Here is a 27,231-nt window from a genome sequence, read left to right as displayed (position 1 = left end):
TGTTGGGCTTCAGCGACAAATGACGAGATGAGTTGAAGGTTAAAAGGGAGCTGGAATCGAAGATGGAGGGGTTGGGAATTGGTCAAGTGTCCGGTTGAGGCCGTTCGGGTGGATAGAGTCGAATGGACAAGTCTCTAAATCGATCTGACCATAACTAAAGTGACCAGGTTGATGGACATGGAACAATCGATACCTGGCCTTACTCGAGCCTGTCCTCAGAAAAGCAGGTGCCGTTGCCAAGTGGTATTGAACAGAGTAATGGGGCCCGCTCGGCAGGAGGACGGAGCTATGACCTCAGACCAGACCCCTGCAAGTAGCACTTGAGCACACTCAAGCCCACCAGACCAGCGACAGCCAACTGAAGGGATCAAAGTTACAACTGTGTCCTTTAGCCTTGGAATCCCGTGACGTCCAGGTACTGCCAAGGGCAGCCCAGTGCCACTGATCAATGTGCCGAGGTGTCCACTCCATTGGCCAGACTCCATGCTGCTCAACTGTGGAGCTGCACATCAACATTGAACATTTGAAGTCTGGTATCAAATGTTTGAGCAAACTCAAAGCCGTACAGTAACTGTGTCCTTGTCAATGCATTCGCCGCACAGCATCAAGTTTGGCAATGATGCTTTATGATGCTCCTTGACCCCTTGCCCTCTCGTGTAGGACTGTGGCACCGGCAGACAGCCGCAACAATGTTGATGGCGCTGGGCTTGGGCTCCATGTCACTACAAGCTATTTGCCCCAAAGTTCTGGCTCCTTGTAAGTAGGATCCCAACGACTCCCATGTCAGGATTCAACCGGACCTGTCTAGTCTTCCTGCCTTCCTCGAGCGCTGGGTACATTGTGTAACTAGGGCCAGCACGTCGTCGACAAGCCTAAGTACCTAGGTAGTGGACAGTAATCCAAGCACATCCATCGCAGCAGAATTGACAATGCCCGCCACCAGAGCTTATTCTCTCTACTCAAGTACCAAGCCGTGCTGTCCTCATCCCACTGCCAATACAATACAATATTCGAGCATCAATACAATAGAAAACTACCAAGTCGACTTGCCATTTGCTGTTGATGCCTGCTGAATCCTCATTGCTGTTGATACATAACGCCACACTCAAGTCTCGACATGGACCTGATTGACGCTTTCCAACCAAACACTTCCCTCGCACCACAACATTGAATGTCTCACCTAGGACACTCCTCCAACTTGAAGGGAGGATAAAGGATGCCAGCCTAGCCTGGCCTCTCGGTGCTTTTTCTCACCTGGCCCTACGTGTATCCGCACATAAGCAAGGTTCCCAGTTCCAACTTCCCAGCGTAGCCGAGCTACTGTACTTCCCCCGCCTTCTGTTGGCGCGCAACCGCCACGACTGAACCGGAGGAATTCCATTGCTGACATGCCGCTCCAAGTAGTTGCAGTCTGGTCTACTTGGGGCGGCTGCACATAGCGCTGCAACTTCTATTAATACGACTTTGGCTGACGAACTGACGAATGTTACGTCCGGAAACTCCGAGAACCCATAGACCAAATCCTTACTCAGGCGTGCCTTGCTGTCAAGTACGTTGAATTGGAGATACTTGCAGATTCTGCATAGTGCATACACTTCAAGCATTCTTGGCGGGTTTGCATAACGGCTCTGTCCTGGTGGCAATAAAATGCCCATCAACGAGTTGCTAATTGTGGAGTGAATTTGCTTTGGTGCTCAATGTTATGCCACGCATTTGTGGTTGTCTTCATGTCGTTCACGTGCTCTCGAAATCAGGTCCTAAGCCAACTTCAGACATTCACTCTGTCGAGTAAAGTGGCTAGGAATGCGCTTGTCACGATTCTGAGATACCCTCAAGAAGATTTCAACCAATTCCCTAACCCTAACCAAGCTTATGCATGTTCAATATCGGCGTAATATACAGTAACTACACCAAGATCCAACATGGAAGCTATCATATGCGAGGGCTATTCAACAAATAGGCCACGACTGTTACTCGTAAGTGGCTGGCTAACCCAGTTAGGCAGAGCCTTCTTGTGTCCTAAAATAAAATGACTGGCCCCCCGTATCTATTTCCTGTCATCCATATCCTGCGCCGGTGTGTTCAAAATTCGAAGTCCTCCACTGTTGTCATACTCAACCCTTCCTTCATTTACAGCTGCTTGCAATTCCGGCCGTAGCGCTCGTCGCTCGCCAGTTTCGGGGTCCCATTCCCAACCTTCTCGCATCCACATCCATCGCAAATATGCTCGGAGCTCTTTATCAAGCGGCCTAACTCGCATCCATTCGGGCTGAAACTCTGGCTTTTGTCCCTTACCATTCCAGTCCTGGGCTCGTCCCAAGAACTCGTCTCGACAAAATATCCTCCAACTATCCAGTGTGTATTTTCCTTTAGTCATATGTCCAATTTCCCATGCTTCTGGATGCGCTTCGTCGTCATTGGAAGGCACAGCCGTCCGAATAGACTCGCCGTTGCTCCTGGTATTAACGCCTAGGTGTTGTGTATCTCTCTTATCGTAGTTTCTAACCCTGTACAATTTCTCTGCTGTTGGTGGGTTGCTACTGTAAGCTTCGGCAAACTTGTGAATAAAGGCCAGCCGGTGAATAGCCAAACCAAGATGGCGAATCATGCTTAGTATTTCTTCGGAATTGTCCGGGTCCTTTAGCTCTTCAGGCGAAGGAAACCTTTCCTTGACTTTATAAAAAACCGGTATAGCCGCTTGACCACTTGTCTTGATCAAGAATGTTACCGCTATTAATAGCCAGAATGGCTCGTGTGCGAGTCTTTCCTGAACAAGCCCAAATGTCGGCGAGGATAGTGGTGGGAAACGAACGCTTGAGACGACACCTGCTGGTGGCCGCTTGGGGGATTTTTTGACGACAGCTCCTGTTGCAAAGTATGGGGATATTCGAGCAGTAGGACATAGTGTACCAGTTTTGCTGGGTGCTAACCGACATTGTGGGCGAATAGTCTTGGTGCTTTGTGCGACTCTTCTTTGGTGTATTACTTCTCTGTTCTGTTTGATGTTGGTTACTCCTGCTTCCGAAAGCCCATTGGCAAGATTGGTCTTCTGCAAGTGGCTATATCCATGGCTTGAGCTGCTGTTTGGGGGCTCGGCCTGTGTGCTTGGTTCGGTTGACCAAAAGTGTGAGACTGTGGTGGTATATTTGGTTGATCTGGATCGAAGGCGAGACCTTTTTGGCGGACGTATGTCGTTCGAAATATTGCAAGAAAATGGACCTTGAATATCCGGGTCTGTAGCCAGTTCCTTGGCAAGAAGTATCAGGCGATCTGTCTCCGCCCACGGGTTTAGGTCTGCATTATGATCGATACCTTCACCAGCCAGGATATACCACACAAATGTAAGGATATCATTGCCCCCCAAGTTGTCATGAGGAAGACGATTTGCTTGCTGGATGGATGTAGCACAGTCAATCAAATAGTGAAAGTCTTCAGAGTTGGCCAGAATACTACTGTCAACAAGTCGTCTCGTTTCATCGCAAGGAGTATCAGGTGATTCAACCAATTGCGAGAGATATTCCCTCTCCTCCTCCCGGATGTCAAAAGTTGATAAAACTGCAGACCCGAAAGAGAGTGACATTTGGTACCACTGTTTTGGGCAGTGGGAGCAGGGATGGTGGGAACGATTCTGCGGACAGAAAAGAGCAGGAAGGGCTGAGAAGGTGACAAAATTGCACGCATGCTGAGTTTGTGGAACTGTGGGATGATCTTATCGTGTGGACTGAAAACCGAAAATGATTTTCTGAGCCCAGTTGACCATGGTTTTGATTCTGCATGTGTCCTAACTCTTCAGCAACAGCTGAATGGCTCGTGAACCAGTGCTGGCAGGTACAGTGTTAACAGTACATATAGTCCTCCAAAACACCGTGCTTTTGGGTGGAAATGCGCAGAATTGAATGTTCTTGTCTTGGCTAGTACCGTGCGTCCCATAGTTTATGTACTGTATTAAAGTTCACCAACATTAACGCACCAGACCGCCGAAGTGCCATGTCGAAGTGGGGCCAGAGTTGGAGGCAATCGACAATCGCAGATCTCGCAAAATACGACTCTGCCAAGCCTCGGCGCCGACATCAATACCAGGTTTACTTTAGTAGGATGATAAATTTGGAGCGTAACGAGGCTAATTCAAGACCGAAAGGGGGTGGTTGATGGACTTCACCTGATGCCAATGCGAGCAAGGGTTTATTGTTGTGTTTGATAGTAATCTGGCATGGTCACGGAGCTACTCGGTTACCGTGCCCTGCCCACGGCCGCTATTATGCATGGGTATGTCATTGCCTTTTTCAAGACAGCAGGCGCATGTGTGCTCTCGATCATTGTAAATAATATGCCTCAGGCTTCAAAGACGTCAAGTATCCCATGTCTTTGAAACCTACTCACTTGGTTTGTCTTCCGAAAATGTGCCAGGTGTAGGTCTTATCTCCGCGCAAGCTGCGGATGAGCCGACGAGATAAAGCGCCGGAGAAACAGTGATGTATTCATTGCGTGTGAGGCTGCATGTGGTATCACGGCGGAAGCTTCCCCCCAGCTTGCCTCCAAGCTCCCAAGGTTTGCATAAAAAGCCGCATTGCTATCAGTGGGTGCCTTCCCATGCAAACGACCAACAGTGGTCATCCTACTCCGTACAGCTTTCTCTGTTCTCGTGCGGCGCAAACAAAGCATTTCACTGATTCATTGAGCCGAACTGAATGGTTGCGTGGGATAAGCTCTGGTCAGGTCCGATGCGAAATCCATCCCCACTTTTGAAAGGAAAGTGACCACTAGCGTTGGCCGACACGCTCCTCGTCTTGCCATCAATTCGATGCCTCTTTGCGATTCCCACACTGCCACGCCGAACCACTTCGCCCAGAGCACAAACCATCACCTCACGTGACCCAGATCATTGACTGGCTGAGGCTAGTCACCGTTGTCCACCTTGCGCCTCCGCTCAGGTCTGATCCCAATCCATCCTTCCATCATCCTCGAGCCTCAACGGAGCCGCCTCCGACCCTTTTCGAGTCTTCGTTCAATTTCAGCAAATCCATCCAAAGGATGAGTAGTCGCGGCGGGAAACTCGCACCCGAAGTCAACAGGTGAGTGCTGTTTTTGCGCGTGGAGATGCATTTGTCGCCTGGAAACCGTTTTTCTGGGCATCAAGGCCTTTTCAATCGTGACTCCGGACATGTCCCCTCTGTCGCCGTCGCGTTCGACATGGCTAACCATCTTTGCAGAGCTCTGTTCGTCAAGAATTTGAGGTAACTTGTTCCGATCGACCGAAGCCGCTAATCGAACCACCGAACTGACAGTGATGGATATAGCTACAGCGTAACTCCAGAGGAGCTTTTCGACCTATTTGGAAAATTCGGACCCATCCGGTATGCAGCCCGATCTCAATATTCCTACGATGTTTCGATACAGCCGCCAGCGTCAATCGGTTACTAACGATTTTCTCTGCAGCCAAGTTCGTCAGGGTATCTCCAGCAGCACCAAGGGAACGGCCTTCGTGGTCTATGAGGACGTAATGGATGCGAAGCAAGCCTGCGACAAGCTCAACGGCTTCAACTTCCAAAATCGTTATCTTGTCGGTACGTGACAAGTCGATATCGATATACGGCGTTACCTCCATCTCCCGGAAACTTTCATCTCTTTAGCCCCCGCACATGCTAACCATTATCAAACAGTTCTGTATCATCAGCCAGAGAAGATGGCCAAATCAAAAGAGGACCTGGAAGCCCGTCGGGAATCTTTAGCTCAGCTGAAGAAACAGCACGGTATAGATTGACAATCCGACCGGCCTGTAGACAGCCTGCAAGACAAGAGACCTTCAAAGTCTTCAGGCCGGTCTTTGTCACCTCCAAAGTCTGCTTCGCCGGATCCTAAGACGATCCTTCGAAAGGGCACGCCACCAGCCACAACCATTGTCAAGGGGCATGCCGGCGCGCGAGCAGTCCGCTTTGTCGATGGGGCACCAACTGCTCTTAGATCATGTGCGTGATTGCTGCTCGCGTGCCTCTTTAACGACGACAGTCTCCTCCTACTTTTTAACGACCACGATGTGGGGGAACTGAACGGCATAATCAAGACTCGAATCAACCCAGCTGACTCTTTATCTACTCTTTATTGTTTTTTTATTCGTGGGGTCGCGGCGGGATTGCCTTCTTATCAATTCATCACTCCTTGCAATGTATTTTAACTCTTTTTGTTGATTGGAAAGGGAAATTCGGAAACGGTGAACAGGGAAATTAAGGTTTCGTTCAAGCGGAAGTGACGATATGACAAGGTCACTACGAATTGTATTCTCTTGCAGAGGGCATTTTAGACACTCTGGCAAAGGCGGCGAAACGACTGGTTTTTACTGGCTTTAATAGCGGACAGTTTTCATTTCACCTAGGTGATGTGCAAGTTTCTCTTGAAATTGTTCCCTCGCTCTTAATACGATTATTACCTAGGACGGTTGTTGATGTCCCAAACCGCTGCTGTTGTAGTTCAACGGGACACCTTCGGTGTGAATGAACTGCGCATGTCAGGAGGCCTTTTTATAAACACGACTGACCATTGCCTCGCAAGATCGTCGTTACCGTGGCCCTGTAAGATGTGTCTATGCACAATCGCTGCACTCCGATGCCGTGCCTGTGGATATTGAGTCGAGTTGCATGCAGTAGGCGTTGTGTGAGGACTCGTACAACTCAAGAAACCCATTTAACCAAGAACACATTGTAGCTTTCCAAAGGTCAAGCGATCACACAAGAGTCACAACATACGCATCTACCACCTCTTGAGCGCCCAGTGGCAAAAACAGCCACATCTCACTTACACAGAGCATCGGCAGCCTAGCCACAGGTACATGCAGATGGGGCCCAGGGCGAGATGTGGATGATTGACAACAGGCACCAGCTTCCGACCTACCAAGCGGTGAACATAATGCAGCGTGCGAATGGCATTTGTTGCCACAATGGAGCATGGTATGCTTTTCCAGGCGATTGCCAGTTTTGTAAAATTTCCATGCCGTGCACGGCAAGGCTCATTTTGGCCACCAAGGTACATCAGTGTACGGGTGGACTGGAAGGAGAATGCCTTGCGTGGCTGAATAAATGCATTAAAAATAGGAAGATGAAGTATATGATGAGATGGGAAGATGGGCTTGCAAAAAAGGAAAGAAACTGGAAGTGGTGAGTTTGGCGTGAGAATGCCTGGCCTTGTGATGAGCGACCTGGCTGACTGAAGTCGACATGGTGTGTCGAATGTTCGCCCTGGGGCAGTGCTCAAGCTAGCTCAATTGCTCCAGTCTCGAGTCTGGTGCATGCCTGTGTGGGCTTCAATGTTGGTTGTGGAATGGGTCGTAGGGCCGCAGCGTGGGACGAGTTGTGCCAGGCGGATGCATGATGGACTACGGAGCTGGTTCAGAATGATTGGGATTTGACTCTTTCCAAGTGAGAAGATGACCTGGCTCAACCAAAACCTTGGAAATGGGTGAATGCAGACTACAGTAACAGGCTAAATAGTAGATAGATGCTTGTAATTGCCATCTGGATTGAGCATGTAAGTTGCAAACGACTGTCGTCCTGGCTTGCAACTATTCGTATGCGAGTGTATTGCAGCAACAGATAAGTATGCGGCTGCTGCAACAGCACTTCTCTGCAGGAAAAGGAAGGAATAACAGGAGCAACGCAATGCTAAGGAAAGAGGAAAGATACAATACTGTCTTCTCACTCAATTTCGCGCATGAATCTGCCGTATCGGTGATAACCTGCGGCTATCTCAAGATGCCCTTGCGCTAGCCGTCGGCTGACATGGACGCTCAGGTATCACCATCACCACGCATGGGGGATGCACGTTGTCGGCATCGACAAAGCAGACAGGTTGGTTGTTGGTACCAAATTGCCCGAATTGGTCAATGCAACTTGAATGAACCCAGTTGTTTCGCGGAGAACGGAAAAGGTTTGTAGATACCAACGCAGGTTCGTTCATGTGTCAACGGCCAACAGAAAATTCCATCCAACACAAGGCCGTCGACTATAGGAACGTACTGATTCTTTCGTAATTTCACGATGTGCTATCGGATTAAATAACGTATCGCGCGGCTGTCAAAAAACAAACCCAATCGGTTTTGTCTGTGTCACCGACCTTTATTGCCCTGACCATGCTGTGCAATGTTCATATCGAATAGAAACCTGTTGGCATTGGCAACTAGTGAGCCACGTTTTACCAACAGAGCTCAGAGTGAGAACACATTGCAACATAGGTATTCACTACGTTGCACGGGTTGTGATATTAGTGACGCGATACGCAGTTTAGTTTATTCTGATTTTCTGAGAAACATGTCATACCTCTGGGCAAGGGACATTCGTTCTGCAAGGCTGAAGTCAAGTAGCACAAAGCCCCAAATTACTTCACCTCTGTACTCCGTAACATCAGATCAGAACCCAGGCACCAACAAACTGTTAGTCTAGGACGCCTGCTCGATTGCGCTTGGGGCCACTGTCTTACCTTTCAGGAAGACCTGATCCAGCTGTTGCATCAGACGATTGCCAGTCGAAAGCTATGTGGAGGATACCATGATATCGGCCATCGCCGAGTACACAGGCCTGGATGTTTTGTGTCTACTGCAGGCAACAGCCAACCAACACAAAGGACGGTTAACTAGGCTGTTGGTCGCTTCGCTGAAGCCCATGGAGCAGTTGCAATTAACTATCAGTCGCCATGTATCGCATACAACCGAACATTGCGGAGGTGATGGTGATGGTGATGGTGTAAAAGCTCCGGGCGGCTACCAGATGCCACCGTATCTGCTTTGACTACAATGCTTGGTCGTGACTTTCGAGGCTAGGCAGACTAGGACTCTATTCAAGAAATCCCAACTGAGGTCCGATTTCTGATTCGATGCTAGCCATTCAACGCTTAGCAAGGAGTCCATCCCATGCCCATGCCCATGCCCATGTCTTGCCGTCGCCCGGCCCAAAAACTGGCCGTTGGGTCAATGCATCACCACTCCAGCTGGAGAGGATTGCATCATTAGAGTCTGGCTCACGAGGCTGTGTACTCTGAACCGCATCGGAACCCCCAAAAGGGCTTTCTTTAGAAATTTAATCGACAGTTAATCCAAATCCGAGCCCGTGGAAGGTAAGGCAACAATGGATTTGGCTTTACCTGAAATTTGGTTGGACTCGAAGGCTCTGGCTGGGGTTTGTTTCGCCACAGCCACAGTACACCTGGGCGATGGATCCTCTTTTCCTTTTGGCACTTGGTACTGCAGGATACGGCCCTCCTGGCATCCTCGTTATGTCTGTGTTGGGTATCAATTCGAGTTGTGACCTCGTCTCAGGGCAACGGTTTCAAGCCACAAGATCAAGCTATCATATTGACCATAAGTAAAGTAAAGTTGGGGCGGCAAAGCCTGGTCGCAGCTTGGGTCAAGTGCAGATGCCACCACCAACGGCTCTACTGTGTGCGTTGCGCCTTCCTCTCATCAACCAACTCCCGCCCAGGCCCGATGCACCTGCCAGTTTTCACGAACACCCCGTTCGTTAAACTGACATGGAACTGGTTCTCTTGTCTGTGGATTTCCAACATCCTCCGACTGATCATTACCACCCTGGACAAGTCAACTTATGTCACACTCCCCTGCTAGTATGTCTTGCTTTGCTGCAAACACGCCCCAGGACCCAACCCAACATCTGGCAGCTTGACACCAATATTGCGACCAAGATGAGCACCTTTTCAGTGTTGCTTGTAAAGCCATGGCACCCAGCACCCCCTGGATCAAATTATCGTATATAATGAACCAGCACCCCGTCATCAACCTCCTGGGCTCAAAGAGAAGGATGTGAAGGAAGAAGAAGACGAGGAGAAGCATGCTTATACTCTTCTCATTATCCACACACGATCCGAATCGCCTTTGATCATCCGTTGACTCCATCCGACGATCAAGATACAAAAGGTCGAACCAGACTCTCACTCAAGGAAATGCCACCAGTGACACGTTCAAGAGCGATAGTTGCATCAGGACTTTCTTCTTCCGGCACCCAAGACCGCCAAGAGTCATCCTCAACAGATGACGACAGCGACTACAACGATAATTCAGATTTTGAAGAGGATAGCCTGCCCGGGGTTGTCCGATCTCCCACTCGCCTCCTATACAATCTCGACCAACTCCCCGATATGGGCAGAGCCACAGTTCGGGATGTTTTCAATGAGCCACCCAAAATTGCACTACAGCGATGTCGACGAATTGGGAATACTTATGCGTTTCAAATGACAGAATTGGTTACGAGGTCCGTCCGAATTAGATCCTCGGAAAGCACCAGCGGTTCGTCTCGTCTCTCATGCTCATGTGGCCAAGAAGACAAAGATCCCTGTAGCCACTTGCTTTGGCTTCTTGACCAGCTGCTGAAGCAGACGTTGTACAACCATGATGAGTCTAAAGCCTTGAATATGACGAGGCACGGATATGCTGAAGAAATGGGGGACCCATTCTGCAACATATCTGATTTCCACCTAGACATCCTTGCAAATGCGCTGCACTGTCCAGTGGTGAATCCAGATCCCTACGCAGATGACGACGAAGAGATTGATCATCACCGTGTACTCGAGGCCCGAGAGCTTCTCGCTTCAGTGTACAAAACCACACCAGAAGAGTTTCGTCGAGACATCTTTACGCATCCGACTGTGGGCGACCACATTATACGACGGGATGACATGGATTATACCATCTTTCGAATGCTCCTAGATAACCACCATTTCTTCCAATACTTTCTATCGCTTTTAAGCCCCACGGATTACATAAATGATTTGTTCCGCAAACTCTCGCAGCGCGTAGACCACGTCTTACGCCAACTGGATTCCTTTTTATCTTCAACCTGCTCACCATCCCCTGCTAACAGCGTGAACTCTTGCGACATGAACGATCAGACACCTGCCACAAATGCGATCTGGGCAGCAAGACACCTCCTCGGAATCGTTGGTCTGATACGGTCCTCAATTTACAACCGCGATCAACCCCTCCAGCCAAATGAAGCTCTCAGTGCGGCTCATACTTTGGTACATATTCTCTCCTCTGTTGTCGCCCGGAATAGCGATACGGGCTCTGGACGCAGCCAGGGGGATTGTAATCTTTACATGCGGTTGATAGGTGACCGAGGCGGCGATGGGTTTGTCATAGCTGAGCTAGACTTACTGCCCGAGGCAGCTAGCCATCTTGTTGACAGATTGGGGGCAATCCTGGAGCAGATTGGTCTTCAGGGGGCTCCAACTACCTATATCACAAGATTTCGCAGCTTACTTGGACGACTGCGAACATCATCGGCAGGTGGTGCTGGTTCCAAACGTTCCATTTCCGACCAGGGAGATGAACATCGCTCCAAGCGAATGAAATGATTTAAGTTCGTGTTGTGAAAGTCGCTTTGTCACTTACAAAAGCTCTTGACACCGCCCGAGCCAACCTCACAGGTATCCGCATATGGCGCTATGCTGAGAGAATGGGAACTTCTGATAGCCGCGAAGCGTTATTGCGTTGACCACCGAGATTTATGTACCTTTACTTGACACCTCACATATCATTTTTCTTGTAAACGTGCCCCCTATTTTTGGCACATATGTATATATGGGTGATGCCCCCGCTGTTTTAGGCGTCTTTGAGGAGTTTTTTTCTTTAGTCATTTATAAAAACAGATTGCCAAATTCCAATAAACAGTCTATCTAGTCGTAACATATCTTTAAATCCTCACCTGAAACCCCACATACTCCTGCTCCCGCTGCCGTTCTAGAACGAATATCCATTTTGCTGCTTAAAAGCATTGAGGGCATCATGAACTTGCTGTAAACTGGGGCGATTGTAATAATTCTCATTCCAGTTACCACTCTTCATGCCATCCGCCCTCTGCTTCAGCCACTTCTCTGAAAATTCAATCTCCTTAGTCCACCAGTCGCTCGCAATCTGCTGTACCTGCTCAGCGGTGGACTCGTCTGTGTTCTCCAACTCACGCATCACAAGCTTTTTCTGTTTTCTGACAATATGCTTGCTTAGACCAACCTGTCTCCCACGAGTACAAGCGTCAATGAGCTCTCTGATGGGCTTTGGGGTCGTCGTGTAACCTGGGAACTCTACAAGTGGTTCCCATGGGTATGATAGCCAGACAGCTGCTCGTTGAGGAGCACTACTGGCCTCGAAGATGCACCAAAGAACCCTACCAAGCATGTAAACCTCGCATGCTTCCTCCTCGGTGCGTGTAAGGCACGCCCATGGAACATTATAACCCTTTGACGGCCAAATGTATTCCTCTCCTTGACCCATCCTCTCCCATCCAGGGAGCATCTCCGACAGAATATCTGCGTACTTGTCACGGATATCCGGATCAATTTCCTCATCAATTGCAAGGAGTCGAATGTATTCAATTGCGTTGACTTCCGGGGCCGCAAACTCGCACCAAACGCCACGCTGCTCAAAATCCACCATGATAGCATCAGAAGATTCAGACAGGACAATATTGTCCAACCTGAGATCCGGGTAAAAGAAATGAGCAACATGGTGGAGGTGCAACAAGGCAGAGGCTAGTTGCAGAGACCACTTGGTCTTATCGGCGAGTGACACTTGGCCGTGGAGCTGCATGAATGGAATCAGGTCCCGCAAGCTTCCGTAAACGTGATACTCCAAAGTGAAGCCTATGACCGCGGTCTTGTTTCCGAAACTACATTTTTTGGTGACAAGATGAACTGGTCGGGAAATAACGTTTGGGTGTGACGGCATTTTGAGCAGCTGTCTGAGCTCGTGGTAGAGATACTTGGTGTAACTCGTCAAGGCTTTGAATATCCATGTTTTGCCGCCTATGTCCACAAGGCATACACTGTCGTGTAACTGAGACAGATACACAACATCATTAATATCAACAGTAGGCGGTATGTCGATATCCTCGCCCCAGTTCTTCGTCAAAGATGATACGGAGAGAAGCTGTCTTTCAAGGTAATGCGTGGGAACAACGGAAATGAGAGCCTTTGACACTGCTTTTGGCAAGTTCTGAAACACAATTCGTGAGCCGAACGGCAAGTTGTCGTAAATCCCCATCGGATCCTTCTGAGTCGAGCTCCAGTACTGCAGACAGCGTAGGACATGGCTTGTGATGCCTAATCTGGAGATGCGGGCACGATCTCGGGTGTAAAACGTCACGTCGAGGTCAAGTGCATCACGAACGTCCGCTGGCAGTGTTGCAGGCTCCGGAATAAAGACATCTACCCGAAAGGGGGAAATTTTGTCCACGAATAGTGGCACAGCATATATCTGTGTTCCAAAGGCTGTACATCCATCGATACGCCACAGGGGATTCTTCGGCGGGCAGAGGCTGTCGAAGCGGTTTTTGGGGTTCAGAAGTGAGTCGTCCCATGATGATTGTGTGTCTAAAGTTGGGGTCGCCCCAACAACATGATTAACCCCGTCGAATGTAGAGAACGCTGCTGTGGGATGGATGACATCATGTATGGACTGCTGGCTTAGATCCATGTTGAATTTGACTGTTGATGATCTAAAAGTCAAAAGTTGGAGTTAGCTGTCAGAGGATTTGGATGATTGACCAGCCGAAGGGAAAACAAAACATATCACAAGTTGACTGGGGCTCGTACCCAAAATGGTTCTCTTAGAATTTGAAAGATCCAAGCCGCCCTTGAGTAAAGACCAAGAATTGTCAAAATTGTTCCAAGGCTACTTGTTGTCACGCTCTGGTTGCGCCTCGCAGATGCAACATGAAGTGTTCAGAATCGAAAGAAATCAGATGGTCCTATCAAAGCAGCTCTGCTCGGATTTTATTGGGACACAAACTATGAAGACAAGGCTGACTCCTGCTGGCATTGGTTGCACAAAACGTGACTCGAAACATGAGCTGGACAAGTCCATGTAAGAGATGGGGCAGGAGCTACCCTGCTATAGCCTTGATTCGACAGACGTGATAGATCACATGATTGAACCATGGACTTGCTGGGAGCAAGATGTGAATATAATCTGAATATCATCAACGCCTGTTGAGGAATGTCGGAACCCAGCTGAAAATGAACGCCAGAGGTGTGTGGTGCAGTTGGTCGAGCTTCGGCTGGTGGCATAAATATGAGATGACAGCAGCTCTGCCTGAATCACCGGCTGTGTTGCTCACCCAATCCAACGCACCCATTGCGTTAGATCTTTACCCACATGGAATTTCAACCGCTGGCTAAATCAGGCAGTGATAGCATCGATGGGAAGGCTACTTTCTCTGGCATCGCGAGTTGTCCAAGTTATCGTGAGGTTGCCTTGTCTGTCGTCATCATGTCGCCATTACCACTTTGGAAGCAATGTTGCCCTTTAGAGGTCGGGGTGCCACTGGCGTGCCCAATTGGAACATATGAGTAATTCTGCATCTTTGAAATGCAGGACATCCATGGAGAAACGTTTTTGTTGTGGGAAACGGAATCAATAAAGCTTACGCATCTGACTTTGCCCCCAACCTCATGACAAAGAAAGCGCGGATGACGCTGCTGTACTTGTATTGGAGCCAATCGCATATTCCAGATGGCTTCCCTTCTCCCGAAGCATTGCATCTTTTGCATGAGAGCCTGGTAATTTGCAGCTCGCTTTCACCGAGTGAAACGGACAGGAGTGTACAAAAAAGGCAGCCTTGTTCCTTCAACTGTTTGCAGTTCAGGTATTGAGGCGTTGGACCAAATGTGGCGCTGACCGATGAAAAACACGTTGTGTACAGCTCCGGTCTGTGATTTCTAATGTTTGGTGATACCGGAAAGTCTACCGCAAGCTATCGGTGTGGCCCCGAATAGATAGATGGGTTGTTGGCATGGAGGCATTGCGGTCGTGGGACTACAAACCAATCAAATGCTGGAGTGACACCATGATGATATCTCACATTTTGACTTCTAGCTCTGGAGGATTCCAAACGAATATGGTGGGCAGCATGAGCACTCGGAGATTTGGGACAAGCATGGCCGCACTTTAGAAACGGGTGATGAGGTAAAAATGGAGAATGAGAGTCATGATAGCCAAGGAAGTGTCGATGTATTTAGCGATAGATGGACAAAGCAGTCGACTAATACATTACACCCTTACAGAAAACGAAAGTATACAAAGTGACTTCACTGGTCAAGGTCCCAAGTAATTTGCAAAACTTGCATTCGCCAGGAGCGCCGAGCAGCTTAGCAGCTACTTTAGACCGTTGAATTGTGGCAACCGTGCCACAAGAGACGAACTTGGAAGGTTGGCTTTTGAGGCCATTGCTAACGTGTTTCTAGTAGATGGCTTACTGTTTTGAAGGGAACTATTGTGAAACACGGTCTGGAAAACAAAAAAAAGGCAATCAAACGCACAGATAGTACGAACCAAAGTGGTGGGCTAGGAATGGATGGGCAGATATGCGCACACACCTGAGCACACTGACAGGCCAGATATCGGCAAAAAGAAATATCGTCGCAAGCCTCAATCTCAACACCGCTCTGTGCTTCACCTAACGAGAACCAATAATATACGAAAGGGTGTAGCATCGGTTGCACGACTTGAGCAGCACTTCAGTTTGGCGATGATGAGTACCACTAGACCAATTCCGATGTACCTTTGCCACTCGCGATACTTTCAGACTCAACGACAAATCACGTTGAGCAGAAGAATTGTCGATGCTGTGAAATGCAGAGTCAATTTGATCAGCAGAGGGGATTGCGCCACTGCTCGCCTGTTTGGATTGAAACTGGCCGGAGCAAGGTCCTAGAGGGAAAGGCGCCGACAACAAAAGGAAGCATCCACAATTTCACCGATATAAAGTGGTGGTAGCATCAAATCATGGCTGGTCAATGCCACTGGATCGTTTGCAGAGAACTGCTCACCGGTCGTGTTGATGTTGCTCGTAGTTTGAGTGGAAGCCATGGAGTTGTTTCTGTCACCATAGCCAAATGTCGTGGAAGGACTTCGCTCAACCCATTCGTAGAGGGGTCAAAGCGTACCGTACGTAGAATCCCAACATATGTAATATACGCATGCGTCTTTGAGCTTTGCAGCGCGCAATAGACAAGCATAGGCTATTGGTCGTAGGTAGATGCATGCCGGAGTTGGTTTGCCCTGTTGGTAACGGTGCCCGGGAGCCATGACCGAACTGCTGCGACACGGCGAACCGCAGTTCATCAGTATTTTTGTTAGAATGACGAGTCATGACACGGACCGTGACATGGGCTTACATGGAAAGATGCGAGAGTCAGACATCAAGGCGATCTGGCCATGCGCACCAGAATGCAGCTAAACGATGAGCAACCCGACAGGGTCGTGGTTTCTGTCCGTGCAGGTAAATCTGTGCCAGGATCTCGAACATGATTGCATACCATAGCGAGGTGTGTGTGCGTGTCCGCTGGCCCCCATACAGAAATCGGCATTCAAGCATGCGACGGCAGCCAGACCGAGAGAGAAGTATAAGGTATTGACTATGTGGGTAGAGTACGGGAGCAAGGAGGATGGAGCACAACGGTCGTGAATCATCCGAGGCGATGTTGGCTTGTCGACGTCTAGGACCCACTTTGTTTGAACAGATGGAGGATGAAGTGACGGGCTGTGCCGTGGTGTGGTGCCGTTGGACGTTGGCAAACAATACCGGCATGCCATTGGCCAGGCACACAAGGCACGTCGCAAATCGTGGAGAATGTGGTCCAAATGGAGTGCGGCAATGGCAATGGAGACTCTCCAGCCAGCCAGTCCTTCCCGCTTGCCTTGGCTCCTGCCGCCTGGTTCATCGAGTCGGCCACGAGATGGCAGGCAGTTGCCCACTTTACCGGTCGCGCTTGCGGCTGTTAAGGTTAAGCCAGACTGCATGGCTCCACCATGGCTTCATGATGCCCCAAACTCTCTTCAACTTCGTCTCAACTTGACAGACGACATCGCAGTCAGTTTATCGTTGCTCAGGCTGAGCTTGCACATCTCTTCTTGAGGGTGTAAAGCAGCCCGGTTCGAAACTTCATCAGCCGCTGTGAATCATTTCAGCAACACTGATACTAGTCCCTGTGTCAATGGGAACGCCAGGCTGAGTTTCCCAAAAGCAAGCATACATTCATTCACCAGCCAACAGCGCCGATTCAACAATCGAAAAAGTGCTGCTGTTTGTCCCGAGGCTGGCTTCACCACAGCTTGAGCTCCATGCAACACTCTCAATGCAAATGGAGAAGTTGCTGATGATGGTGGCAGGTAGTGTTACACAATGTTGTTGGCGGCGGGGCACCAGACACCCATGATCACCCTGGTCACCCGCAGGCGGGCGTCAGGAAACGACAATCCTGATTCTCATGTCTCGCCCAGCAACCGTTCAAATTGACGGAAGGTTGGCATTGGCCCTCCCACTCACCGGTCCCGCCCCATTCGAGGCGGGAAAGGGTCTTTGTCTTGCAACCGTCACATCACATGTCTGGCCAGTGAGAGTTCGAGGTGTGACGCGATATACCGCACATACTTGAGCACAAGGCAATGGAGTACAGGCCGTGTACCAGACACCTTGTGCTTTTTTCTCATCCATTCCCTCAGGCGTGACAGAAGACCCTGTCAATTTCATGATTGGCAATAAGCAATCTGCGATTGAATCTCTCAGCTAGGGTCTAATTTGTCCGAAACCAGACTGTGGCTGCCACAATTGGATATTTTCCGATAGTTATGCGGCAACCACGTCACAACAAGTCATGGGAATCTCTAACCAAACCTTCGGAACACACACAGATAGTTCACTTGAACCAGGCGGAACAAGGCGCCGGCCATGTGCCATCCATCGTCTTCTGCCAGCCGCTAGCTGCAGCAGCCTGGGCTGATACGCGGTAATACCAGAGGCACTTCGGTTGTTGGCAGCCCCGATAGACGCTTCCTCGATGCCCAAAATCAACAGGAGACAGCAGAGTTGCCATACCGGACGGACACACACCTCCAGACGAGCAATGTCTTGGACGGAAAAGTTTCGTTCGCGATGCATGGAAGCTACCAACAGGGGAAAAAGAAACTCGTCGGCAGCAAACAACCAAGAAGTAAAAATCCCAAATCAGGCAAAGATGCTGAGCCAGGGTTGCGGTGTTGTTCAATAAGCCACCAAGCACCTTCGTCTACAGTGCCAGCCGATATGCGCAAGTGGCGTGACCGTCGAGGACGGGGAAAAGGGTTGCGGACTGATACATAATTCCCATAATACCGCGCACATATCCCTCCCACATGTCCCTCGAAGATGAAGCTTTGGGGAAGCCCACGCCGCTTTTCCCCCTTAGGCGCACTCTGAACAGACTACGGAGTATGGAGCACGAAGTCGCATTGTGTTATGTGATGGATCTCGCTGACAATTTCTGCCACGCCCACACCCCCTTGCAGCATCTTGCCCAACCTGTTGGTCGGTCACAGGCAGTGGTCCGATCGGGTAGCCCACGTTGTGTCTCTGCTCTCATCAACAAGGCGCCTTGCCAAGTCTGAACCAAAAGGATATTCAACCCTGTCCTGGTTTGAGTGGTACCCCTCAGTCTGCTCAAATACAATTCAGCACGGCGGAATGACTTTGCCCTCCTCACCGAGCCATTCTGCTCTCTCCAAGACTTGACTATCGCCATCTTTTTGACCTGCCGGACAAGATTGCCCGCAGCCACTGGAACAACGACAGCCTCATTTGTCCATGCACATCGGCAGCACGCCTCACATATTGGCCCGCGCTATCCGCCATCCTTGCCTGATGAAGACACGGGCGCACCTGGAAGACATCAAGCCAAGGAAGCAAGAATCAGCAATTGGCAACAGTTTCCGCATCCCCAGCCGCACCGGCCAAAGTCAGCCTTTTGGCACCGGTTTGGTTGTACCTTTGGCCGTAAGCACCATGGTCGATGGAACATCGAACACGACGCGCCAATACTTGTAGAATCAGCAGCCAACCCGACGACACTACTGCCGACTTTGACTTTGACCTCCTCCTCCTCCGGACTTGGAACCAACGTTAGCTCGACTCCGTAATTTACATCCCCATTCTCCGCCTTGGACACCCCGGCCACCTTCTTCTTGTTGCCCATTAAAGGCGAATCCGAGTTTGAATCCTCTTGCCTTGTCATTGCCCAGACACCGCGGATACCTCTAGGTGCTGCCTGCGCTACACCCCCCGCGCGGATGCACAGTCAGATACTAGTACTCAATCTTTCATGACGATGGTCTTTGTGGAGCCTTAGCAAATCGAACCCCCTCCCTGGGCGAGTTGCAGCTCAACGTTTGATCAGCTCCCAAGGTTTTTGCGGCTTCGCCGCGCCGCCTCGACACTTCTTGTCTCTTTGGTAAAGACGATACTTTCCTTTCCACGTGCTAGTACCTGAGTCTTAGCTCATTCTTGCACGACAATTACTAGTCTTGTCCAACACACCCCGTCACGGTCAACAACTGGTACTATGGTAAGAGTCCCCTACTTGCCCTCGCCCGGGTTCACGGCAACCCGCATAAGATATATCACTGCCCATTCTCCCCTTCGATCATCCTCGCATTGTTCAATGCGTTACCTAATGGTCCTTTGGCAATTCCCGTTCCTCGTCTGGCCGGCTGAGCGTACTCCACTCGGTGAGATGCCAAGTACCATAGCGTTCATCCTTGTGATCGTATTGTGCTTTTACGACTTATCTTGAATATTGTCTGTCGTACACAAGGACAATTCATTAACTCAAGAGATAGGAGCTCCCACGGTCCATAATTCACAAGCGTTCTCAGCCTCATGCCGGCATTGCGGTGTCATCTCTTGCACACCAGCCGACACTCCTGTTCGCTGTGGACCCTTTTCAACAGTTGCCCTTCGATTACCAGCTTCCATTTGATCAAAATACCTTGTCATACAGTCAAGCTTCCGGCCTAGAAAGTCGCTATACCTCCCACTCGGAGCACCAACCAACAAAACGACGAAAGCTTGACCCCCACCCTAGCACAATGCCGTTGAGGTACTGTCCCTCTGAGTATCAAGACAACTCTGAGAAAGCCTTGGCACTCAACCTGTACGAAGCAAGCACCAACGACGGGCAATCTGTATTGGCGAAATGGGCCCAACCAGTTATTCCCGCTACACAAAGCTTGGCCCAGTTTCCCCGACGCATGGCAGAACTAATCTGTAGCGGCTGCGGAAGGGAGGATCAATCGGAAGGTAAGATGAAAGAGTATCTCGTCACTGTGTTTCACCTTGCTCATGGCTCTCTTTTCTTTTCCAATTTGTCAATTGTTGATGCGCTAAATGCAAAATCATCAAGCTGACCGATGTGACGACAGGTTACTTCTCTTTGCCCGGGGAGCAACCAGAAATATATGAGCCTAGCCGGCCATATTCTGCAGAAACGCGGCCAATGGTAGAGAGTCGAGTCCTGCCGGAGACCATCCCATTTCCCCTGGTTGATACAAAGCCATTCGGTCATTCCGTCTTTGGCGATGGTTCGACTCAGTGTGCCCAAACAGACACGTCATTTGCGGGAGTATCCAAATTACACACCACACCAGAGTTCGCCAGCCAAAGCTACATTTGCGCTCATGACAGTACGTTCAGCGGAGTTTTTCATGACGAAACTGTCAAGCAGGATCCAGGCCTCGATAACTCGCCTATTTTTGGACAAGACAGTTTGATACAAAACAGCCAAACGCACGCTAGTTACGAGTATAACACATTGAATGCATCAGTGGGGCAAACGATGCAACAAACCGACTTGAGTCCTAGCTCTGGATACCCAGGTGCAATCATGTCACAAGGAAATCTCCTCGAACCCGACCTTCTCGGGTCGTGGACCAACTCAAGTGTGCAAGTTCAGCCATCAAACTTCGACATCCTACTACCGAATCAGCGTGGCGGAAAGCGGGGTCCATTTCGGGACCCCAATCTGCGAGAACAGACGGCACAAACTAGAAAAATAGGATCGTGCATCCGTTGCAGAATGCAACGAATACGGGTGAGTGCCTATTTTGTGATGGTGTATCTCCTAACGTGAGAACTCGGTGTTCTTGGCGATGGAGTGTACACGTGGCAAATTTACTAACATTGGCACTCGTCTCAGTGTGAGCATAACCCAGAGGAACCGGGAGGGGCCTGCCTTACTTGCAAAAAGGTATCCAATACTAAAGCGGGACGTTTTCCATGTCTGAGGTATAAAATCACCGACATCAGGCTTTTCAAGCCTGGTCAAGTCCCCGGATACGAATGGACACGGCGGTGGACGAATAACATATCTGACCCAATCCAAAAATGGGCGTCATCAGATGTCAAGTTCATCCGTATCTCAGCCGGCTATTCTACAAAGAGCATTGAGCTGCGAGTGCGGAAGTTTGTGCCACAAGACGGTGATAAACTGGAACGTACATGGGACTTCGAGGGTAGCAAAAGATCTGTAAAAATCCCACCATATGCGTTGATGGACCTGGATGATGGCAAGTCAGCCTACATGACACATATCCGGGATGCTATGGGTGATACCCTACAATACGTAGCTGAGCGCTCCAGTGGGTTGTTGAGAAAGACATATATTCAGGCGTTTCGAATGTACCAGGATGCCTCGATCCCAGAAGACTGGAGACAGCTCTTTGACTGGACCTTTAGACTATGGGTAGCCATTCGACTTTCGACTACCTCGGACTTCATTGTCGGTGACGAAAAACTTGGCATGCCGAACAACATTCTAGACAGCACGAACCCCAATAGTGGGAAGATTCCTGTTCCGCCGGTCCTCGGTGCACAACTGGACCTGGTCTTGATTCATCACATCCAGACAAAACTCAGACGCGAATTACTGGACAAGTTGCAAAAAATGGTTCTAAAGAACAAGCAAAGCACATGGTTTGTAACGTACCTTGTGACCTTTATGTTGTTACACAACGCAGCCCTCATTACCGCACATGATGCAGCGTACGCTAGAAAGCACAGAATCAAGGTAAGCGAAGAAAGTGGAAGGCAAGAGAAACGTCCCTCTCCACGCCACGAAGGGTTTCTTCTTTCTGTAGGGCTCTGGGGACAATGTGGTGACACCCTCAGACTGTGGTTGCTCGGACTGGCTTTTTGCTAACATGTAGTCTTCAGCGCCGATTTGCTCGTGAGGACAAAGTTAAGGAGTACCATCTTGGTAAGTCGTGAAATCTTCTCTCTTTTCTAGACGCCACTTTGTTGTATGAATGGATCGTGTGCAAGAGCTGACAAAAGTCGACCCTTCGTTGATTTATTGTAGGAGCAAACATCCTTCTCGCTCATTTCCACTATTGTAACAAGGGTTGGTATCCATTCTCGGAGGATTGCAAGGACCAGGATCTGCGGACGCTGGCAGATCTAAATGACGACAAGATTCAGTTTGTGCATGCGACCAGGAGGTTTGCCAGGGAACACAGTGAGTCCCACCCTTACAGACCCCAAGGCAGTGGATGCCTGTGAACCGGATTGCTGGGGCGGCGCTAATGCATAGGGTTGATGCATGCAGAACGAGAATGGGACGAGCTGCGGGAGCAAGGTGCTTGGGAAGATGATTACTTTTTTGTGAGCCAGCTGTTCGAAGAGAACTGGCATCCCCGGTCTATCGCATAACCTTTTCCTGCGTTCGGCATGGAAGCGGTGAGGCAGCATGAGAGTAGACGACCACCGAGCGAGCGAGCGAGCGAATAATGTTCTGCTTCTTCTCCGCAAGGACATTGCAATTTCATGAAACGAGCGAGGCGCTAAAGGATGATACTTGCAGACAAGAGACAATGCAGGAATCCCGGAACGGAAGAACAAGATGCGTTGGCGTAAATTGATATCTCTCGTTTCTTTTCGTTTCCTGCCTGCTGCCAAGCCATACTCTATGTTGTCTCTGAGGTGGCCATTTTGAATGAGGATGATAGGGAACGTGAGCTACGAAGATGCATGCATATCATCTACGTGCTGGACAGGAAAGCCAAATGGAGAGACTTAGAATTGTTTGAGAGTGTGGGCGACACAAAAGCTGATGTTACCTGAATGTTTGACCTCAAAGAGGAGGACCAGGACCGGGGTGGAGGAACCCAGCTAGAGATTGTATCGCATTGCATTGCTGAAGAACTAATTTACGGTAGCAACCCAAAAGAAGACGGCCTTCTTATCTCTTCTCTCCTCCTTCTCTCCTCCTTCTCTCAAGTCAAATTTTCATGATCGGCTTCCTTTTTGTCTGTCCTCCCGCCCGCCCGCCCGCAACATGTCGGATGCCAGTATCCGTGTTTGTGGCCACCTGACCTAATCTCTGGGAAGCCCAGACCCTGTTATGTTCCAATGGACTGGAAATTGTTAGACAGACATTGCCAAACAGGACCCTGCTCAACGGAAGGCCAAACGGAGGGCGTGTTGCCGATCTGCTTTACTGTGTCCTTGGTACACTCGAGTAATCATGAAAAACCTTCTGGCATCTTCTTTTAGTAGCTGGGTTGGGGGGTCACAGAGACACTACATGTATCCGTATATCGCTCGCGAATCTCGTAACACGTCGTGTGACAGAGCCTCGCTTCTCGTCTCATCTACGGATTACATCGTTATGTGTGTAGCCCTGGGGTTGCTCCGGTTTGCCGGAGACGACATCATATGCTCCATCGTGAAAGCCAGCTGGTGAAGAAAAAGGGGGCTTGAACGGAAAAGAAACGGTGAGCAGATCCACAGAAACACAGAGAATTGCGCCCGCGGGCTTATTGTTGCTTGCGTCACAGCCTTGAGTGTTGTCATCATCGTCGTCGTCAGGAGAAAAAAATTTGCGGCTCCAACATCGACCAGCAGCAAAAAGAAGGCTTGGGTCAGGGTTGACACTGACAGCCTGGGATCAATTGATGTTGAAGCAGCTATGGCCAGACAGAAGGCGTGATGTTGGCTGACACCAACAATCATACAGCATCACCGCTTCAAATTTAGCCTTATGCTTGAATTGTTACGCCAGGCCGTTGTCCCAAGTCGCTCCTGGGATTTCGCAATTGGGCTTGGTCCATTTGTCTCTTCCTTGCTGGTGCCCGTCCCCAGGGGTCGGCCCAAGCAAGACACTCCACCATGATGCAGTGGTCTGTGGCGTCCCGTGTTCTGGGGCCTCTAAGCCAAGACAATCTGCTTGCCCCTGGCTGGACAGATTTGGATACACCCCCCAACATACCCATGAGATCCACTTGGCATGTAAGTCAACTGTTTGTTGGGTGAGGGCAATAGGGCGATATGTTCAATTCCAGCTCGTCGGAAGGACGCCACTGAATCTTTTGACGAAAGGATGGTGATTCAGTTTTTAGCTGGACACAATGGACGATCTCATACCGACAGAGGAAGCCGAGTTTGACTTGACATTCGCGCCAACGGATTTTCAATGTCCCCTTTCCAAGATTATTCCCCCTTCATAATGACCTCCGTGTCAACTAGCTCTTTTTGCAACGTCAAAGAGAACCTGTCATTGGATTGTTATTTTAAGGGGGTGGATCAAAGGCTGGAGACATCGTGATGGTGCGAAGCGGCCCGTCGGTAGTCACCCGTTGCCACAGTAGAAGTACCTGCGGCCTTCCATACTTATGCGTATAACCGTCAAGTGAGTATCGACCTCGTAAGCTAGAAGAAACAACAGTGAAAGTGAGTAAACCCAGGAAAAAGGTCTAGACAACCCTGAATCATCCATCTCTGCCGGGCCTGTACACCTGTTCATCCATATACACGTAAAAGCATGTATATATAGACGTCTGGTTCGGCACTTCTACCGGTTGCTGAATTCGACTTCATCAAGAACTCTGCAAACTCATATCCAGTGCTCTTTCCTCTTTCTTCTGCTTTATTGCAAACAGAGTCGACACAAATCTGACAACTGTTCGGCCACGGCTTTTTCTCAGACGGGTATGATACAAACTTCCAGTGGGAGATCCGCCAATTGCTGACGTTGTTTTTAGATTTCGCCCATCTAACCACCAATGGCTCTCGAGGGGAATGGACCAGTTGTTGGATCGCGGATTGCCCACGTCCAAAATCTGACATTCCCAGTCCCATTAACAGAGGTTTCTGGTCTTCCAACCGGATTCCCTCGTGTGCTCGAATCTCCTTTGGCATGGTCCGGAGGACAATTCACATGCGATTCAGAATATGTGCTCCGCCTCACGGAGTCCGACTTGAACGAAATCGATGGCGCCCTCCAAGAGTTCAAGGGTAAGCTTCGGGAAGAGCTGCCATATATTCTACTCTTGTGCAACCGTAAAGACTGACTGTGGAGAGCAGAACTCGGTCTGGATGGTGATTTGGTTTCAACTCAAAACTTCCAACTCCCCGCCCTTGGGTTGAAGCTTTTCGAGTTGCGCCGAGATATCTACTGTGGCAAGGGTTTCGGGTTGATCCGTGGGTTAAATCCCCAGCGCTATTCAGTTGAAGATTTGACCACCATCTACCTGGGAATCCAATGTTACATTGCCAACCGTCAAGGGCGGCAGGACAAGAAGGGGAACATGCTGGGTAGAGTCAAGCCTGCCCGACTAAGCAGTTGTTAGCAACGGTGCTAACATTTTGCCACAAGTTCACATTATCGCGGACAACTCAACCAGGATGAAGGCCACACACCATCGCCACTCCACTGCCCCGATTGTAAGCTTGTTGAGCCCGAATTGCTTCTTCAATATTGCCTTGTCGACTAATTTCGGCTCCAGACGTTTCATAATGAAGAGGCTGGTGATATTGTAAGCTGGCTTACGAGAAGCACAGCGGCATCGGGTGGAAAGTGTATTATTGCTTCTTCTTACACGGTTTACAACGCACTTGCAACCACGCGTCCTGACTTGGTTCGCATACTCGCGCGGTCCGACTGGCCATTCGCATTGTGAGTGCTGAAGCAACTAGGGTCCCCCTTTGAGATTTCGACAGGGATCTTTTTGCAAATAATGTATGCTGAGTGCTGATAGGCCGCAATTTCAATGCCGCCCTGTTATGTTCAATCACGAAGGCAGGGTAATCACCAACTTTGGAAGAGCCGCCCTACTGGGCAGCGCAAGCCACATTCGACCTGATCGTCTCCCCAAGGTGAACGGTGCGCAAATCGAGGCTCTGGACGCCATCGAGGCGATTGCAAAGGCAACTCAGCTTGAAATTAGTACTCAGGCTGGGGATATTCACTTCATCAATAACTTGGCTATCCTCCACCGGCGGGAAGGTTTCGTCGACGGCAGCTCAACGACAGAGAAGCGGCACCTTGTCCGAATGCGACTTCGCGATGATGAAATTGGATGGAGCATCCCGGACGAGCTCAAAGACGAATGGCACAAGGCCTTTAATCCGAATCTAAACCGCGTGTGGCATCTTGAGCCGATGCCAGATGGCTTCTTTCCTCTGCGGTCGCAAACAAACTGAAGTAAAGACATTTTGGAAAACGCCAACTATGTCTTGTCCAAATATGGCCATCCGAAGTCTGAGGCCTTTCATTCCGCGCTAACCTGAAGATATGAGGGGTGAGTTTGATGCTGCAACCTTTGGTTTCAAAGTTATCTTGGTTATGGACTTGCATAAAACTGGCGTAAAAAGCTGCATAAGCGCGTCTTGCCGAGTGTGTTTTTGCGGCGGCGTATTGGGTGTAACCAAAAGTTTGTACTTTCTTTTTGTCTTTTCAGTGCCACCAGGGAAATCAGAGCCACACATCACGTACACCCCATACATACATCATGAACTTGAGTGCTAGCGGGGTTGAAGAGCAGGTTTAGAGCCAATTAACCTGGCAACGGGTGACTATGATAGATCACAGAGGGAATAAAAATAGAGTGTGTTTATACAAATTTGCTGTACTGTTGTCAGTTGCCTCACTCCAGGAACCGCAGTGGGTACCAACTAAACTGCAGTCTCAGACATACCCATCGTCTTTTTTTGTTTAGAGTAGGTCCCAGTGTAAAGCCACGGAATTAAATGAATACCGGGTTTGTTGGGTCTTGTTGACTGTGTCGAGCCAGTTTCAACACCCAACAACCGCTCTGACTATCTCGGTGTGGAGGGTTGCTTGTGGTATTATCCATGTCTTGGATGTGTAGACTAAGACAATCCTGTTATAGTGTATGCAAAGGCCCCGAAGCAGGATAAAGACAGCATCTTGACTGGAATATCCTGGATCCATTGAATTAGTGGCTGTAGCGATGAAAACCAATTGGTGCTGGAGGCCACTGTTTTTGGGCTGCTACCTTGACCAGACGTAGAAGATGCGTCACCAATCCCGCAACTCCGTGTTACGAGGTTGCCTCAGACCAGACATTCGGGATGTGTCGATGAAATCGAAGATTTTTCCCACTGAGATGTCTCTTGACATTCGGTTTAC

General features: G+C 49.6%; 10 protein-coding genes across 10 annotated transcripts; 5 read left to right on the top strand and 5 right to left on the bottom strand.

The window, feature by feature from the left end:
* Positions 1-1,250: 1,250 nt before the first annotated feature.
* VFPPC_00428 (hypothetical protein) lies at positions 1,251-1,655 on the bottom strand (the record flags this gene model as incomplete). The annotated part of the gene is made up of 1 exon (XM_018280448.2): positions 1,251-1,655. One exon carries the CDS (start codon positions 1,653-1,655, stop codon positions 1,251-1,253), a length of 405 nt encoding a protein of 134 aa, XP_018148542.2.
* A 392-nt stretch (positions 1,656-2,047) lies between these two features.
* Positions 2,048-3,580, bottom strand: VFPPC_00427 (methyl-CpG-binding domain-containing protein 4; the record flags this gene model as incomplete). Its single annotated transcript, XM_018280447.1, has 1 exon — positions 2,048-3,580. One exon carries the CDS (start codon positions 3,578-3,580, stop codon positions 2,048-2,050), a length of 1,533 nt encoding a protein of 510 aa, XP_018148541.1.
* A 630-nt stretch (positions 3,581-4,210) lies between these two features.
* On the top strand, positions 4,211-4,369 carry VFPPC_15137 (hypothetical protein; the record flags this gene model as incomplete). Its single annotated transcript, XM_018292890.1, has 1 exon — positions 4,211-4,369. The coding sequence occupies one exon, from the start codon at positions 4,211-4,213 to the stop codon at positions 4,367-4,369; it is 159 nt and encodes a 52-aa protein (XP_018148540.1).
* Positions 4,370-5,031: 662 nt separating this feature from the next.
* Positions 5,032-5,974, top strand: VFPPC_12777 (pre-mRNA branch site protein p14; the record flags this gene model as incomplete). The annotated part of the gene is made up of 6 exons (XM_018290554.1): positions 5,032-5,072; positions 5,211-5,234; positions 5,298-5,354; positions 5,437-5,564; positions 5,661-5,750; positions 5,817-5,974. The coding sequence occupies 6 exons, from the start codon at positions 5,032-5,034 to the stop codon at positions 5,972-5,974; spliced, it is 498 nt and encodes a 165-aa protein (XP_018148539.1).
* A 3,606-nt stretch (positions 5,975-9,580) lies between these two features.
* VFPPC_15136 (hypothetical protein) lies at positions 9,581-9,895 on the bottom strand (the record flags this gene model as incomplete). Its single annotated transcript, XM_018292889.1, has 1 exon — positions 9,581-9,895. One exon carries the CDS (start codon positions 9,893-9,895, stop codon positions 9,581-9,583), a length of 315 nt encoding a protein of 104 aa, XP_018148538.1.
* Positions 9,896-9,942: 47 nt separating this feature from the next.
* On the top strand, positions 9,943-11,352 carry VFPPC_15135 (SWIM zinc finger family protein; the record flags this gene model as incomplete). The annotated part of the gene is made up of 1 exon (XM_018292888.1): positions 9,943-11,352. The coding sequence occupies one exon, from the start codon at positions 9,943-9,945 to the stop codon at positions 11,350-11,352; it is 1,410 nt and encodes a 469-aa protein (XP_018148537.1).
* Positions 11,353-11,737: 385 nt separating this feature from the next.
* Positions 11,738-13,468, bottom strand: VFPPC_00426 (tyrosine-protein kinase, active site protein; the record flags this gene model as incomplete). Its single annotated transcript, XM_018280446.1, has 1 exon — positions 11,738-13,468. The coding sequence occupies one exon, from the start codon at positions 13,466-13,468 to the stop codon at positions 11,738-11,740; it is 1,731 nt and encodes a 576-aa protein (XP_018148536.1).
* A 6,426-nt stretch (positions 13,469-19,894) lies between these two features.
* VFPPC_00424 (Zn(2)-C6 fungal-type DNA-binding domain-containing protein) lies at positions 19,895-22,511 on the top strand (the record flags this gene model as incomplete). The annotated part of the gene is made up of 6 exons (XM_018280445.1): positions 19,895-20,105; positions 20,228-20,895; positions 21,001-21,870; positions 22,017-22,059; positions 22,162-22,317; positions 22,393-22,511. 6 exons carry the CDS (start codon positions 19,895-19,897, stop codon positions 22,509-22,511), a joined length of 2,067 nt encoding a protein of 688 aa, XP_018148534.1.
* Positions 22,512-23,459: 948 nt separating this feature from the next.
* VFPPC_17401 (hypothetical protein) lies at positions 23,460-23,813 on the bottom strand (the record flags this gene model as incomplete). The annotated part of the gene is made up of 1 exon (XM_022429113.1): positions 23,460-23,813. The coding sequence occupies one exon, from the start codon at positions 23,811-23,813 to the stop codon at positions 23,460-23,462; it is 354 nt and encodes a 117-aa protein (XP_022285870.1).
* A 1,049-nt stretch (positions 23,814-24,862) lies between these two features.
* On the top strand, positions 24,863-26,282 carry VFPPC_12776 (TfdA family oxidoreductase; the record flags this gene model as incomplete). The annotated part of the gene is made up of 5 exons (XM_018290553.1): positions 24,863-25,094; positions 25,164-25,394; positions 25,456-25,523; positions 25,586-25,755; positions 25,838-26,282. The coding sequence occupies 5 exons, from the start codon at positions 24,863-24,865 to the stop codon at positions 26,280-26,282; spliced, it is 1,146 nt and encodes a 381-aa protein (XP_018148533.1).
* Between the last annotated feature and the right edge of the window lie 949 nt (positions 26,283-27,231).

Source organism: Pochonia chlamydosporia, chromosome 1, assembly GCF_001653235.2.
Source record: "Pochonia chlamydosporia 170 chromosome 1, whole genome shotgun sequence".
NCBI classification, from domain to species: Eukaryota; Fungi; Ascomycota; class Sordariomycetes; order Hypocreales; family Clavicipitaceae; genus Pochonia; species Pochonia chlamydosporia.
Note: the sequence above shows the minus strand (reverse complement) of the source record. Positions and strands in the feature narration are given on the sequence as shown.